A 15,473-nucleotide genomic window follows, 5' to 3' on the forward strand; every position below is an offset into this window, starting at 1 on the left:
AACTTGAGGAAAACATTTATCCAAGTTTAATACGCCAAGTTAATTTTATTATGTTATCATTTCTTATTTCCTATATAAAATCCCGTATAAGTAATTTTTTTGTATGATAATTAAGTAGATATTTCGTAAACCTTTTCATAATTTTCCATAAAGGTGACTTAAACTAAGTTGAAAATTCCAAAATTTTATATATTGCTTGTATACATAGTACACAAAAGGGGGTTGAAGAATTAGAGAGGCTGCTGTATGCATTGTACAATATTAATATTGAAAAAAAAACCATTTGGTTTACTGACCTTTCCTCTTCATGATGAGAAATTGAACTTTTCTTTTTCTTATAAAGCTCTTTATAAAAAGCTTGAATTTTTTGGTACCTTAGTAAATTTAATATGATTATGAGTTTGTATATAAGAAGACTTGAACAAACTGCACAACTATCTGGTAAGAATTCTTTAATTTGTGTTTGTTTCCATTTATTTTCTTGGACGCTTTCTGTCTCAAATTATCTGTCGTGTTTCTCTTTTACAGGTTCTTTAAAAAAAATTAATTGGTAGATTATTATTATTTTGTTGACTATTTTATCTTCGCTCTTTTTGGAATACTATTTTATTCTCAATTATGTTTTAAGATATATAATCTTTCTCCGTTAAATATTTACTTTATTTATGTGCTTGTAGTTCTAGAACAATTATTACTAAGAATAAAATGGAAAAATAATTAATTTTGTTATAAATTTTTAAAATAATAAATAATTTGAATATGAGGAAGTACTTAAACAAACAAAAGAATAGAATTGTTCCATGCACTCCCAAGAGAAAAGAAGTTTCGGGTTTGAGTCCCCTTGCCTTTGTTAGAGAGTGTTTTAATCTCTAATGTGAACTTTTCAGTGCGAATTCAAATTTAATCGGGCTTCAATATGAATATCAGATACAAAAAAACATATCAAAAAGAGTATAATTAGACCGATCATTGAAATTAGTTATCAAGAGAAATTTTCTATTTGATGAGATCACTCCGAGAAAGATACTTTATTCTAAAATCTAGTTATAGTATTACGAATCATCAAATGTGTCACATTTTAATTAGAACCCAATTGTTAGTATTTTGTGGGAGTCATTGTACAATTAGAATACATAATTAAAGTTCAAATTTTAGATTTACCTTTTCGTACGTAATTTCTTGATTTTTCATTCTGTATTATAAAAAAATGAAATTTCTTTTTATATATAAAAATAGTGAAGAATCTTCTTCCGTGATGTTTTGTAGTACTAATTACGTAAAAAGCAATTTGATTAGGAAACAAACTTTTAATTCGAGGATATTCTTTCATGAAAAAGAAAAAAAAAACTTTGTCTTGGTCGGTTAAGCTTTTAAAAAGTAGTTGAATTTAAAAACATAACACTACAAAAAAGAGTTAATATAGGAGAAGGATATTTAATAGAATAAATTAATTTATTAATTTCAGTGTTTATAATGTATAAGGATTAGGATTATATTATCTTTAATAAATGATATTCTTGAATTGGATGTTATATTATATATTCTCAAATTGAAAGTGTTCACATAGTAATCTACCTTTTTGTCTTCGTTTACAAAAGCTTTAGTTTTTCGTGCACATTCACCTCTATACGATCGACAAGGTAGATTAATGTACTTTTTTTTCGGCATTTGAAAAAACTTAATAACTTTGATAATTCAGTAACAATACAAAAAGAATCTTGGTTAGGAATTCATAAATTAAAAATTCTGGCTTCGCCTTTGTTGTTACGTTATTGTTGTTGTCGTCGTCATTAGTAATTCTAGCTAACAGATTTTTTATACAAATAGATAAAACTAGCTTATCTTGACTGTCCAAAAGTGTAATCTCATTTATTTTTACTCCCTTGTTTTAGTTTGTCTTTATACAAGTTTAAGAAAGTACAGTACTTATTAAGATGTTCTTTAATCTTATAGTTACTTTACAGGTTAGAAGATGGAGTTTACGCATAGGAGGAAAGTGGCTATATCCTTGCTATTATCTGCCCTCCTCTTTGCCTTTAACTTCACTAATCTTGAAGGATTATCAGTCAGGCCACCAGGTAACAATTTTTATTTTTATTTTTCGTTTTGGGCATTGGCCTGTATGGCTAGAAATAACGTTTACTAGTCACTTTTGAGTTTTTGTTTTTGGAAAATTGTCTTGTACAGTTTTGTCAATTTAAGGTTGTATAAACTCCAGCATTGTAGTAATAATGCAGTACATTTATAACATATTTATAGAAGTCCTTACCTAATTAAAGCTAACTATCTCATTAAGCTTATTGCTAAGAAATATTGTTTTAATATTAATGAATGCTCTTAATTGATAAATTGACTTGTTGATTATGCAGAAAGAAGATTAGTTGAATTAGATTGTGCTTCAGAAGCCAAGCAATCAGATGATACAGTGAGAATAAATCCTTTGGACAATTTCAAGAAATACAAAGGAGGATTTGACATTACAAATAAACACTATTGGAGTGTGAGTTTTCATCTATTATCCTAATGTATTCAAGTTATATACATCGTCAGTATATTACAAATCGATCAATGTTAAGATGACTTGCCTGTAAATATGCTTTGTGTGACCTCTTACAAGTTAATAGGACTAAAAATAATATCTAACACGAAATTTCAACTTTTTTTTTTTGTGCAGTCCACAATTTTTACAGGTATATATGGCTATGTCATTGCAGTGATATGGCTGTTGTGTGGCTTAGGATATGGAGTATTTCTTCTAGCCTCTACCTGCTGCTCTAAAAGGAAAAACAGAGAGTTTAAGAAGAAATCAACTTGTTATAAACAATGTTATCTCTGGCTGACCTTCTCAGCTATTTTCTTGACAATTTTAGCTATGTAAGTTACTTCATTCCTCTAATATTACCAAAGATATCAGGTTTGAGCTCTGAGAGTGGAGTCACCTTTGGTAAGGAGGGCTTTTTTGAGTCGTAGCAGAAACTGTTTTTGAGAAGTCGGTAAGTACTTTTAGAACCTTGATCAAGCACGAATTGCTACTCTAATATTGACAAAAATATTTTTCAAATAAATTAGTCAAACACAAAGTGCTACTCTCCAAGAATACTTCTTTTCGAAAAGCAAAATAAGCAGATTTTGCAAGTTTGACCAAACAGACTACTTGTTGGGCCCAAAACAGGTACCAAACATCGGATGGGAAACAAAAAAAATATATGTACTGCATCCTTGAATAAAGTGGTTTTTCTTTTATTGTGGAAGGTTTATAAAATTGAGATACTTTCACTATCATTGCAGAACAGCTACAGGCCTGGCACTAGGAGGGAATGCAAAACTTCGTTCAAGAACAAATACAGTTGTGGACATTGTCGTTGATACAGCAGAGGAGGCATCGGAGACTATATACACTACTACTGGATCCCTGAGAGCGATGTACACTGACTTAGCACATACTGATATACGTCATGAGGCTGCTCGTTTCCTCATTCCCACCTCTAGAAGTCTTGACAGACAGGCTGCTGATATACATAGGGAAGCCACCGAAAACAGGCGTTTAATCATGAAAGGCCTTGACATATTGTAAGTCTTCATCTTCTAGTAGAGGCAAATCCAGGATCTAGAGTTAGTGTGTGCTTTCGAGTCCATACAATTTCATGGCAATTAAATAAGTGAGCCAGCAAGTTTATGCTCATTTTATGTTGCTAGAAAAAAAACTGAAATGCATACTACTTTTTGTTGGCAGGTATATAGTAACTACATTGATCATTTCACTCAACTTGGTTGCTGTAATTGCCCTAACAGGTGACTACTAAATCCAACTCGACTTTTCCTGTTGTTCGATATTATTTCAAAAGAATCTTGAAACCAGAACTAAAATGGAAGTGTAAAATACTCCTTGTCTGGGAGCTAGAATTCACTAGTATAATATTCAAAATTTTGCCATTTCTCTTGTTTAGTTTGCAAAGAGGGAATTAGAAAAGGAGACTAGTTATTTTTGGGTAAAAACTTATCCGCACCTGGTATTTTTGAGTAGAGCTGTCGTTAAATATCTAATTCTAACTAAAGCTGCAATCTTTTTCATTGCAGTATTTGGAATCCTCAAATTCAGAAGAACTTTTCGCCTGTAAGTATATCACGTCAATGGTGCAAAATTTTGCCTCCTGTTTTAGATATAGTATATCTGATATACACTTTCCAAGTTCTTGGCAATACTCCGATAGTTTCTAATTTTTGAAACATTTTTCTGATCCATGCAGGCTGATTGCAGTGTGTTGGATCTTTACAATCCTGTGCTGGTTATTTTTCGGGATTTATTTCTTTCTAGACAAGTACGAAAACAATTTCCAATAACTTCTCAAGATTTGTGTTTCATCTCAAAAATTGTACGGCATTGGCGTACTGATGATCATATTCCATCTGTTATTACAGCTTTGCTGGAGACGCATGCACAGCTCTAGAAAGTTTCGAGATAAATCCCTACAACAATAGCTTGAGTTCAATCCTCCCCTGTAATGAATTACTCACTGCAGAATCAATCCTATATGAAGTCAGTGAAGGGATTCATCGAGTAGTGAACAGGGTAAAATTTAGTTTATTTTAGTATCACTGAAAAATAAGTAATACTTCTGGTATTTTGAGCAATAAAGTTTTGTTTACTAGTCTTGATAACATGGAAATTTGCAGGTAAATCGCGAACTATCTACAAATTATGGAAATGTTGCACAAATCTGCAACCCATTCTCCGGTCCACCTGACTATAACTATGAGCCTGATGAGAACTGTCCATCTAGCGCAATCAGGATAGGAGACCTCCCTCGGGTATATAGCTCAAAGGCTATATAATTCACAATTTTCTTCACTCATAGTTACTGTTCTTAGTCTTTCCTTTACATTTGAATTGACGGAATTTTCTCTTCTTGTATGAAAAGATAATCAAGATGCTGACTTGCACGAATGAAAACTGCATAGGAGGAGTCTTGATTCCGCTTAGGGATTTCAATAACATCGAGGCATATACAACTGCTCTCAAAAGGATACTGGATGTGTACCCTGGAATGGAAAGCCTAGCAGAATGCGACACAGTGTATGATTCGTTCTCTGATATCCTTGACTACCACTGCAAACCATTAAAGAAAAACGCGCATATGACATGGGGAGGACTCGTTTTCCTGTCAACAGTAATGGTTGCGTTAGTCCTCGTGTGGACATTTGAAGCACACCATGAACAAAATCATCATCACAACCTCGATTGTTCTATCAAGCCTCATTCTTCTGCAACAGTAGATATGATAGAATTAGGCAAAGTTAAAGAAGCCGAGGTTGATACTAATCCTAGTTCAATAACCTAAATGACATCTGATTAGGTGTTAGCTTAGAGAATTATACAGATTTAACAGATTGTAGGGATTAGAAGAGTATATATAGGATGAGATCAAAGGGATCTCTAACATAGCAATATATTCTTTATTGTTAAGAAAGTTAAAACAAAGCTAGTTTATTGGGACAAACCCCTAATGGCATGTATGATTATTCAAACAAGAAAGAAATGCATCTATTTATCAATATTTTTTTTCAGAAACTACATGTTCAAGTGTTGTCAATTGTATTTAAATATTTTCATAGTATATGCTGGTATTCGACCTCTACGAAGCAAGACTAAAGTCTGGGTACAATACCAAAAAGCAAGACTAATCACCTCATCATTGACCAGTTCGGATTCAATACTTGCTAATATGACATCGTCTTTGTTAGGAAGCACTTTTGCCTAATGTGGAACTTTTGAACGTAAATCAGGACTAGTCACATCCTCCCTTGGGGTATAAGAGTTTTCCAACTATTATCAATTTATCATATCCTTACTGTCACAATATCAGAATCTTATTAGCCCAGTTGGTTTGTCACGTGAGTTCAAGGTGAGGGTTTGATTACCCACATTATAATCGTCTAACCCATTTCCTATTTCCCCTTCCCGTACCCCTATGCAATGATAATATTTTTTTAAAAAAAAAAAACAGTCACAGGCCTCCCAAGTCATCGATTTTCTGTGTATTTGAAGAACATATGAACGCAGGGGGGAATTGAGTCAATAAAGATCCAGTCGATAAAAATGGAATCTCAGCCAGCATCTCCGGGATTTGGAGCGTCACTGCAACTGAAGGACTGCATAGAAGAGCTGCTGAGATTCACACTTGTTTCCTCCATTGACGGCACTCTTGAAATTGACTTAGGTCTCTCCAAAGACTACTGCTCCACCCTCTTACAAGAAGATCCTTCCGATCCCTTTTTCAATCCCACTGGTAATTCTTACTTCTCACCCATTTTTTGCTGTACCAACTATTTGGGGCAACTGAACTAGAAGTAACCCATTTGCTATGCAACTATTGGTATTTTATTAAAACAAGCGCTTGATCTTAACAACATAATACCCGGTGTACATAATACCCCATGTAGTCCCACAAAGTGCAGTCTGAAAAAGGATAGAGTGTACATAATAGACCTTACCCTGCCTCCCATGGCAGAGCCAGGATTTTCAGTGAAGGTTCAAAGTATAAAGAAGTAAATATACTAAGAATTCGAGGGGGTTTAACATCTGCTATATATACGTTAAAAAATAATGTTAACCATGTATAAACAATGATTATAAAAACAGTCCTCCATGTTTGTTGTTCAAACATGAATAACTAGTTTAATCCTAAATAGTTGGTATTGTCTATATGGGTCTTTTGCTTCGAATACAGGAATAAGTCTGATACTTTAGGGTGTTCCCTTCTCTGGAACAGGGATTCAGGGAGTAGGTGCTGACTAATGCAAAGAGAATTGTCGATCTTTTCTTTTTAAAAGATTAAAACTTCTCATTTGTACCACTTGTCCTCTATCGAGTTGATTATTCTGTATCTCGTGCTGCCTGTATATGATAGGTCTTTCTGAAGGAGTTCCTTCATATCCTTTATACAAGCGCCTTGCAGCATCCTTATATGAGGCTATTTCTTCTGAAGCCTTGCCAAGGACAGAAAACAAACTTGCAGTAATGCAAGAAACTAGTTCTATGAAGCAAATGGAAGAAGAGTGGGCTAGTTTAATTAGGGAAAAAGGTTCACATTTGCTCAATGTAAGTTAAACATGTAATAGAGTTTCTTCCTTTTGTTTCAGTTTCACATACATCATTCCGAAGTTAATATATATTGGGTGTTGCTAACTACAGGTGCTTAAATCTGTGGACTTTGAACTCCATGTTCAGGAGCCTTACTTCTCTCTACTTAGAAGTATAAATATCTGGATATATTGCTTTCCGTAGCAAACTTAGTTTCCCGCCTTGTCATAGATTTATATTTCCTTTTATTTTTAATGCATTTTCATCTTTGTTTTCATAGTTGAATTCTTTGTTGAGTGTTCAAAATTATTTGCAGACGGACAGAAAACAGTTGAAGGAAGGTGTGCTGTTGGACACTATAATAAGTATGACTTCATTATGACTTGCATGCATTTTGCTTACTCTGTTGACTGCTTTTGACATCTCCTCATTAAACATGTTGTGCTTAATGCTGATTCGCAAGGTCGCCAATCAGTTAGGTTTGTGTGCCTTAATCAGTCCACTCAATCGATTCAAGTGCCAAAATACTATTCTTAGAATACCTTGTGGTTAATAAAACTGTATTTGGTTGACTCTTGATTTTCTGTGTCATATGATAATTTGGATGTTCTGAAGAGGATGCCCAAGAAGTCATGTATGTTTGTTTTATACTGACCTTCATCAAAGTTTCCATCACAAGAAGAATTTCCATCTCCAATGTTTTAGATCATCATGGGTGCCTTCTATATTAGTAGTTTTCGTTTAACGTGATTCTATTTCATGATATAACCATTTTTAGTACAGAGCCGAAAAGTTAGTCCTGGTTTATCTTCAAATGTGTTGGAACCAGAACCTCACGATTGAACTTCGAGAAATATCCTTTCATTCTAAAAGAAAGGACTTGCTTAAAAATGACAGGAAGCATCTTGACACATTGATCTTCTTAAAGAATATTTTCTTCTCTTTTCCTCTTTCCTCTCTCAGATGATGTCTTTTTTGGATGTTAGAATTGAACCAGGTTCGTCCATCCTCATCAACAAATGTTTAGTTCTTCAAGTTCAGGTACATTCATCATGTACATTTATTTTCTTTTTATGTATCACTTTGGTACTTCTTATAGTCGACTGAAGAAAATGTGCATTTGCAGGATGTCCATCATTATCATTCATTCCATGAGATGTTAGAAGCAGAAAGTCTTAAAGAAGTTCTTCCTGGAGTGGATACCACTGAAGAAGGTGGAAATTTCTTACCATATGATAGAGAGGATGTTACTTCTCACTCCATACCTTCCATGTTTGTAGGGACTTATCTATTTGTTGGAAGACGATTAACTTATGGATATGCTTACAAATATCTTATGTTTGAATCTAAGAGTAGTATCTTCTGTTAGATCATCGTTTATCTTATGGATATGTTTACAAATATCTTATGGTTGCTCACAATTACCATTTTCAAAAAAAAAATATCTTATGGTTGCTCATCCCTATCTTGAATATCCTGATTTCCCTTCTCAATCTCTCCTATTCTTTTCACCTCATATCTGATGCTCATCATTTTAATGCCCCAACTCCATAAATGTGTAGCTGTTTCTATTGATGTGAAGAACACATAATTTGAGAGTACAAAAAAAGAATTATTGTTAAATGACAATGGTCATTCCTAGTTTGGTTTCCTATCGCGCTACTTGCGATCAGAATTTTAAAGCCAAGTTATAGTTGGTTTCTTTAAGGCTATCAAAGCAACTGTAATATTGTTGGACCATTTGAGACCTTATTTGCTCTAAAATCTTGCAAGTGTAAAGCAATATGTTCAAGTTATAATTGATATGTGAGGTGAAAGCCTTGTTTTCTGTTAGTTGGTAGATCCATTTTTATTTGTAAATATGGAGGAACTGAAGGTGAGGCTAATTGTATACCGGACTTTGTTGCTTTCTGCTAGTAACTAACTTTTCAATACTTGTAATTAGTAAAATGGATAACCAATTCGTAATTTTTTATGATAGATGTTCCTTATATGCAAGCTAAGTTGTATAAACATGAAAATTTCAGGTGTCCAAGTTTACCGGAGATTTTACTCAGAAGAGAAAGAAAGGTCAAATGGTGTTCTTGCTATCAGTGTTAAGAAGCTGGTTTCTCAGCCTTCCATCGATTTGAGCTCCATGCTATCTGTGAGTATGCCTTTAGCTCTACTTATCTTGGCATTGGAGGTATAATATTTAGATCATGTCAAAATGACATAATGCTGTCATTGAAGTTGTGTTCTCCTGTAAGTTAGAAATGATTCTTTGAGATATTTTTGTCAAAAACTTGCTTCTTATTGACTCACATGTCCCTACAACTGTATGTGCTTTGATATTGCATGAGAGGCCCTAGGTATACCTGCTTCAGGATCAAGCACAAATTTTAACTTCTATTATCGTTAACACACTTGTCCTCCTACAAGTGTATGTGCTTTAGTCGTGCATTAGTTTGCCCTTAGCATAGCTGCTTTGAGATCAAATCCAAATTTTCACGTCTGTGTCAAGACTACAAAGTTTCATATATTGTTTCAGGTGCGCGTATAGAAAAAGAAAGGTGCTTGTTAAGTCCTAATTAAGAGTCTAATTTCTTTCAGGAACTGAGCTATGCTGGTGTTCAGAGGCTTTTAGGATTTGTATGTACAGCTGGAACAGTTTCTGAGGCACTTCCACCGCCAACATCTTCTCTAATCTCATCATTTCTATTGCCACATAATCCAAATGTATGATATGACTATGTTGGTTTTCTCCTTGTGAAATACTCTAGGGCAAACTTCTGCTTCCTTGTGAATAAGCTGTTTTTATAGTTATTATGATTGTTGAAAGTTAAAGGATTATTGAGATGACATTTTTTTAATAGAAGTAAATTGTGATGACAGTAAGATGAGAAAGAAGAGAGAATTGTATCCCATTGCTTCTGAAGCTCCATCAACCTCTTTGCCACATTTCTTGGCTAATAGAAGCAAGCTCTTCCGCTTGCCTTTTTGTACGTCAGTAAGACACCAAGAAGTTAGATAGAACTTCAAATGTCCACTTGATAGAAACAGGGTGACAGGAGTTGGACTGTTATACTGAAGCAGTTTCAGGCTCTTTACTAATGTCCATCCTATGTAAAGCAATACCATTTCTTCTCCATTCTGTTACTAATATTTTGTCTTAACGAGAGGGGTAAGGTGGATGGTGGATGACATATTGAACTATTTAAAGTAGGAGAGCAAGAAAGTAGGAAAAGAAAATGAGTAAAATCTCTGTGCAGGTTATTTTACATATGAGAGTAATCCTAAGGTATCTAGTTTTTGCAACAGACTAAAGGTTGTACATTGACTGATGGAGCGAGGGCATTGTCAAAGCACGTTAACAGGAGCAGTGACAGATACTGGGGTAGTTTTTCTGGAAGTGGTTAGTTCCTCACTCCAGAGCCCTTCAACATAAACATCCTTGATTTGCATGTGAGGTTCTAATGCTCAAGTCGTGCCTGTTGTTTTTCTTCTTTTACGAGTACATTTTTACTTCTGGAAAGCAATTCCTGTTATCACCTGCTGCATGATACCAACGATTCATGTGCTACTGTCTCGTGTTTTTCACTTTCCAGATTCTGATAAAAATAGGAATGCCCTGGATGTCATCAGGAACTTAATAACGCGTTCCTGCTGGATGAATGTGCATATTGTTCCACCACATGGTGTTGTTTTTGAGATAAGAGTTGTTAATGGTTACGGTGCACGGTGGTCTAAAGATGGAAGTAAGGTACATATACTATGCTTAGTGCTGAGGTTCCTGTTCCACCATTCATGAAGTTGTTACAAGATTTCTAATCACTTGTCAATGAAAAGTAAGGTTGGTTTATTTCAAAAACTAGCTGGTGGAGACTAAGAAATTTCCATTGGATTTGCAGTTTATTGGTTTCCTTGAGCCCTATATGGAGGATGGCCATTCAAAGGGATGGAGGCACTGAATAGCAGAAGATACAATAGGCGTTTGACCGTGAAATTTTTTTTTTAAAAAAAATATCAGTTTATTTGAATCTTTGGATTATGTTGTAATTATATGTATGAAGAGAGAACTTTACAAACAGCAGGAATCATTCCCTTCTGTTCTCATTTGTTATAACATTAGACATTTCACTAATGCTTAATTACCAATGGATTACCACCTAAATAAAAAACATTTAACCCTCCACAAGTAGTTCAAGATAGAGAAAAGAGGAATTATCTCAAATTTATAATAGCAAAAAAAATTGTTTGTGTTACTTGACACATAAAATTTGAGAAAACTTGGTTAGAATTAACAGGTCTGCGCCAAAAATCATGTAATTGAGGCGATTTTTTTCGGTCGTCACTAAAAATATGTTTTCTTGTAGTGTTATATGGTTTTATAATATTAATTGTGATCAAAAGTGCATAGAGTCGCTTTGGCCGAGTGGTTAAGGCGCTCACTTGCTAAGCGAGTGGGGTTCCCCGCGTGAGTTCTTGACTCACAGGCGACGATGTATTTTTTTTGTCAAACTTTGTTTAATGCGATTTTATAAACTTGTGCTGTTTTGGTAAGATTGTATAAATAATTGAAACAATTTTAATAGTGTTACAACTTATAAAATTTTATCTTTATAAGAAAACATACAACATACAAAGTTCAAAGCGCAAGTCCAAACAAAATGACGGGCCCTTAAGTTGGTTTGAAGAGTCACCTACTATATGAGATCGGTGTAATTAATAGGATAGTAATTACTAATCTAATAATTACACAACCTAATAATTATACTAGTCTGTTTATTTGTAAAAAGACGTACTTGAATTTGATTATTAGATACTCCTTGTGTCTTGAATTAGTTGTCCTCTTCCCTCTTTTTAAGAATCAAATTGTGTCAACTTTAATCTTGAGATTTTTTTAATTGAATTGACAATATGAGAAAAGCTTCTGAGATGTAGTAATTCTCGTATGGTTTTTTAAACAAAAATACATCTTAATTATAAAAAATTAAATTAAATTAATTCAAGTTAACCTCAAAGATTAATCAAAATAACTATTGAAAGCAAAACATGGTAACTAATTTGAAACGAAGAAAGTAACTTCATAGGCTCAAATAAGATGGTCTTCTCATATAAAACGTGTTAGAAGAGATTTAAAGCCCGTTTGAATTAATAAGATGGTCTTCTCGTAGACGTTTTCTACACAATAAACTAGAAGAGATTTAAATCTCGTTTGAATGGATTTATAGCTTAAAATTAAATTTAAAAAATTATATCTTTTAATTTATTTTGACTTAAACCCAAATTAAATTTCTTTATCATCTTATTCAAAGTCAAACACTACAAAAATACTTAAACTTATTTTGGCAAAAAAAAAAAAGCTAATCCAAACAGGTTTTCGGTATCCATATTAGAGTCCGACTAAATTTGAATTCGTACCAGACTGTTCCAAACACTCTCTCTAACAAAGAGACTCCATACCTAGGGAAATTCAAACCCAAAATCTGTTGATTAAAATTGAAGGAATATTTACCACTTCACCGCAACCTAGTTGGTATAAAGCTTTTTATTTTATTGTCTAGTGATTTGGGCCGAGACAAGTAACAGGAAAATAACCTAATAACTCGAAAACGCACGCTGAACTGAAGGTTCCCTATTGCCCCGCTGCAGCTCTTCACTCTTGAAGGTACCAAACAATTTCTAACTCTTTAATCCTTTTTGCCCATATATTCGATTATATACTTAGGTTTTGTTGCTAATTTGGGTAACTTCACTGTGAAATTCATGTATTTTTGTGTTTCAAACAAGGTAAAAATTTATACTTAGGTCAATTTTTATTTATGAATTCTGCCTTGTTTAGTCTGTTTATTGGCGAGAATTTCTCCTGTTTTTTTTTTTAAAAAAAAACCAGCGATTGTATTGATGTAACTTCGTTTTTGTTGGATCTGTTTGTGCGACTTGCTTTCTTGTGAAAGCTTACCCAGTTTGGTTTTGCTCTGCACATGTATGTATGTAATTCTGTTAAATTGTTTGAATATCGTAATTCAATGTGCAAAGTACGAATAAGGATGAGTTTGTCGAAAAAGAATTGTTCTTTATTGCCTTTTGCTTTAACAGGTTATTTGTATTAGTGAACTTAGCAAGATGAGTGCTAGACCTTTCTAAGGTCCTGTATTTGTAACTTTGAAAGACCTTTCTGAGTTAATGTATGTAGTTAAATAGAATGTCATGTTCGGGAAGACATATTGTGTTTTGCCTTTTCAATATCTCTTTTGAAGATTGGAGCTTTGCCCCTTTTAAATGAGTACTAGCTGTTGAATTAATTGACTGAAAGTCCACAAGGTGGAAGTAGGGGACGTGCTTAGTGAAACATGGAGATGTCAGGTGCACATCCTATTCTAGTTACAAGTGATAAAAATCTGGTGGGCTAACCCATCGGTGGCCCCTTAAATTTGGCACGAAATTTCACTTAGGCACCNTTGTATTGGTAACTTCGTTTTTGTTGGATCTGTTTGTGCGACTTGCTTTCTTGTGAAAGCTTACCCAGTTTGGTTTTGCTCTGCACATGTATGTATGTAATTCTGTTAAATTGTTTGAATATCGTAATTCAATGTGCAAAGTACGAATAAGGATGAGTTTGTCGAAAAAGAATTGTTCTTTATTGCCTTTTGCTTTAACAGGTTATTTGTATTAGTGAACTTAGCAAGATGAGTGCTAGACCTTTCTAAGGTCCTGTATTTGTAACTTTGAAAGACCTTTCTGAGTTAATGTATGTAGTTAAATAGAATGTCATGTTCGGGAAGACATATTGTGTTGCCTTTTTCAATATCTCTTTGGGAGATTGGAGCTTTGCCCCTTTTAAATGAGTACTAGCTGTTGAATTAATTGACTGCAAGTCCACGAGGTGGGAGTAGGGGACGTGCTTAGTGAAACATGGAGATGTCATCAGGTGCACATCCTATACTAGTTGCGAGTGATAAGAATCTGGTGGTAGGCTTAGACTGGGGATTTGTGCTTGTTGGGGGTAGCAGGCTGCTTGATGGATTAGTCGAGCTGTCAAGATGTCATGCGAACTTGACCTGAACCGTTGTTGTCAGAAAACATTTGACTTAAATTGAGTGTTGTACTTGCATTTTAGTCTTGCTAAGTTGGCATTGGCTTTTTTTGTATGCCGATTGCCGGCTAGTACGTATTCTTCTGTTTTAACTATTGGGTTGTGTTATATGCTACTATTGTTGGGGTTCTTCCTTACTCCTCCCAATCTTTGTACAGCAAAGTTCTCAACTTCTTTTACTCTAGCGAAATCAAATTGTTGAGATGAGAAAAGACAGGCCAGCTGTTGCAAGTTCAAGTAAAATAAGATTTGATGACTCTGATGAATATGAATCTTCATCTGAAGATGAGGAGGAGAAGGGAATAGAGGAGGAGCTTGCTGATGTGACCTTTGAAGAATTGCAGAGAGCACGGTCTGATGGGTCGGCTACAGTGTATAGGAAGCTTTATTCGGAAGGAAAAAGTAGCCGAGCTAACAAGAACAGGCCAATGGAGATGAGTAGCAAAAAGCCAGTAAGCCGATTTAGGGAAATTATCCAAGTTCCTAAAAAGGCCACTCGTGACCCTCGCTTTGAGTCTTTAAATGGCCAGGTAGATGAAGAAGGGTTCAAAAAGAGATACAATTTCCTTTATGAGGATAATCTTCCAGCAGAAAAAGAGGATCTGAAGAAACAGATGAGGAAATCAAATGACCCAGAAGAGAGAAATGAACTGAAAAGTCGTGTTTCTTGGATTGACAAACAATTGAAATCGGCAGGAGTGAAGCACACTGAGAGAGAGATTCTGGCAGAGCACAAGAAGAAAGAGAGGGAAGCTGCTAAGCAAGGAAAACAACCTTATTATCTCAAAAAATCTGAAATTCAGAAACTCAAACTTATTGAGAAATACAAGTCACTCAAAGCAGCTGGCAAACTGGAATCATATATTGAGAAGAAAAGGCGCAAGAATGCTGCGAAAGACCACAGATTCTTGCCATATCGGCGTCCTGGTGAGCAAGAAAACTAGTGAGATGACATGTTTGTATGCTGTAGCAAATTTGTTTGCTTGGTTTTCTCCTCACAAATATGTAGAGAGCTTGCTTTTTAAGCATGACCATGTGCCTTCTCTTTTGTTACGTCAATTTTGTTATCGTTCAGCTGATTTCTATAGACTTAGTGGCTATACTTGCTGTATTCAGAACCTGGACAGAGATGGTTAAATTATAATATTCACAATCTAGCAGTCCATCCTTCAAGTGACTCATTTTGTCTATTGTTGAATAGTTACTCTTTTATAGAAATAAGTTTGTCCATTATTAGTGAGGCTACATCCATTTCTTCCAAGTGTGGAAAGCCATTAGACATGTGTAGTGTGTTGAGAACAACTATGAAGTCTA

At 34.5% G+C, this 15,473-nt stretch overlaps 3 protein-coding genes and 1 non-coding gene across 8 annotated transcripts; all 4 read left to right on the forward strand.

The window, feature by feature from the left end:
* The first annotated feature begins 1,972 nt into the window (after positions 1-1,972).
* On the forward strand, positions 1,973-5,411 carry LOC125872434 (uncharacterized). The gene is made up of 10 exons (XM_049553161.1): positions 1,973-2,078; positions 2,370-2,500; positions 2,675-2,874; positions 3,289-3,570; positions 3,734-3,792; positions 4,078-4,114; positions 4,248-4,319; positions 4,420-4,570; positions 4,675-4,809; positions 4,920-5,411. The coding sequence occupies exons 1-10, from the start codon at positions 1,973-1,975 to the stop codon at positions 5,337-5,339; spliced, it is 1,593 nt and encodes a 530-aa protein (XP_049409118.1). The 3' UTR covers positions 5,340-5,411.
* Positions 5,412-6,003: 592 nt separating this feature from the next.
* On the forward strand, positions 6,004-11,072 carry LOC125874970 (uncharacterized). Of its 4 annotated transcripts, none has more exons than XR_007447337.1 (11): positions 6,004-6,287; positions 6,909-7,099; positions 7,193-7,253; positions 7,398-7,446; positions 8,068-8,122; positions 8,208-8,295; positions 9,109-9,227; positions 9,674-9,799; positions 10,382-10,525; positions 10,669-10,823; positions 10,972-11,072. XR_007447337.1 is itself a non-coding variant. In XM_049556017.1 (11 exons), exons 1-11 carry the CDS (start codon positions 6,098-6,100, stop codon positions 11,029-11,031), a joined length of 1,188 nt encoding a protein of 395 aa, XP_049411974.1. In that variant the 5' UTR covers positions 6,004-6,097; the 3' UTR covers positions 11,032-11,072. The 4 variants fall into 4 exon arrangements, 2 of the variants coding, with proteins under 2 accessions (XP_049411974.1, XP_049411975.1); XR_007447336.1 differs by having other exon boundaries at positions 10,382-10,475; positions 10,706-10,823; XM_049556017.1 differs by having other exon boundaries at positions 10,382-10,475.
* Positions 11,073-11,481: 409 nt separating this feature from the next.
* TRNAS-GCU (transfer RNA serine (anticodon GCU)) lies at positions 11,482-11,562 on the forward strand. Its single transcript has one exon. It is a non-coding gene; the product is annotated as a tRNA-Ser (tRNA).
* A 1,036-nt stretch (positions 11,563-12,598) lies between these two features.
* Positions 12,599-15,212, forward strand: LOC125874348 (uncharacterized). 2 transcript variants are annotated; one of them, XM_049555223.1, is made up of 2 exons: positions 12,599-12,731; positions 14,318-15,212. In XM_049555223.1, the coding sequence occupies exon 2, from the start codon at positions 14,363-14,365 to the stop codon at positions 15,101-15,103; it is 741 nt and encodes a 246-aa protein (XP_049411180.1). In that variant the 5' UTR covers positions 12,599-12,731; positions 14,318-14,362; the 3' UTR covers positions 15,104-15,212. The 2 variants fall into 2 exon arrangements, with proteins under 2 accessions (XP_049411180.1, XP_049411181.1); XM_049555224.1 differs by lacking the exon at positions 12,599-12,731 and adding an exon at positions 12,732-12,853.
* The last annotated feature ends 261 nt before the right edge of the window (positions 15,213-15,473 follow it).

Source organism: Solanum stenotomum, chromosome 8 (assembly GCF_019186545.1).
Source record: "Solanum stenotomum isolate F172 chromosome 8, ASM1918654v1, whole genome shotgun sequence".
In the NCBI taxonomy this organism is placed as follows: domain Eukaryota; kingdom Viridiplantae; phylum Streptophyta; class Magnoliopsida; order Solanales; family Solanaceae; genus Solanum; species Solanum stenotomum.

What these genes read in the sequence shown, in the direction of transcription:
- LOC125874970 (XM_049556017.1), top strand. Translation starts at nt 6,098, where the DNA reads ATGGAATCTCAGCCAGCATCTCCGGGATTTGGAGCGTCACTGCAACTG. An exon ending in AAGGTTCACATTTGCTCAAT is followed by an intron (nt 7,100 to 7,192) that starts GTAAGTTAAACA and finishes TGCTAACTACAG; the next exon opens with GTGCTTAAATCTGTGGACTT. An exon ending in TATTGCCACATAATCCAAAT is followed by an intron (nt 9,800 to 10,381) that starts GTATGATATGAC and finishes TTTTTGCAACAG; the next exon opens with ACTAAAGGTTGTACATTGAC.
- LOC125872434 (XM_049553161.1), top strand. Translation starts at nt 1,973, where the DNA reads ATGGAGTTTACGCATAGGAGGAAAGTGGCTATATCCTTGCTATTATCT. An exon ending in TTCTTGACAATTTTAGCTAT is followed by an intron (nt 2,875 to 3,288) that starts GTAAGTTACTTC and finishes CTATCATTGCAG; the next exon opens with AACAGCTACAGGCCTGGCAC. An exon ending in ATTTATTTCTTTCTAGACAA is followed by an intron (nt 4,320 to 4,419) that starts GTACGAAAACAA and finishes CTGTTATTACAG; the next exon opens with CTTTGCTGGAGACGCATGCA.
- LOC125874348 (XM_049555223.1), top strand. Translation starts at nt 14,363, where the DNA reads ATGAGAAAAGACAGGCCAGCTGTTGCAAGTTCAAGTAAAATAAGATTT.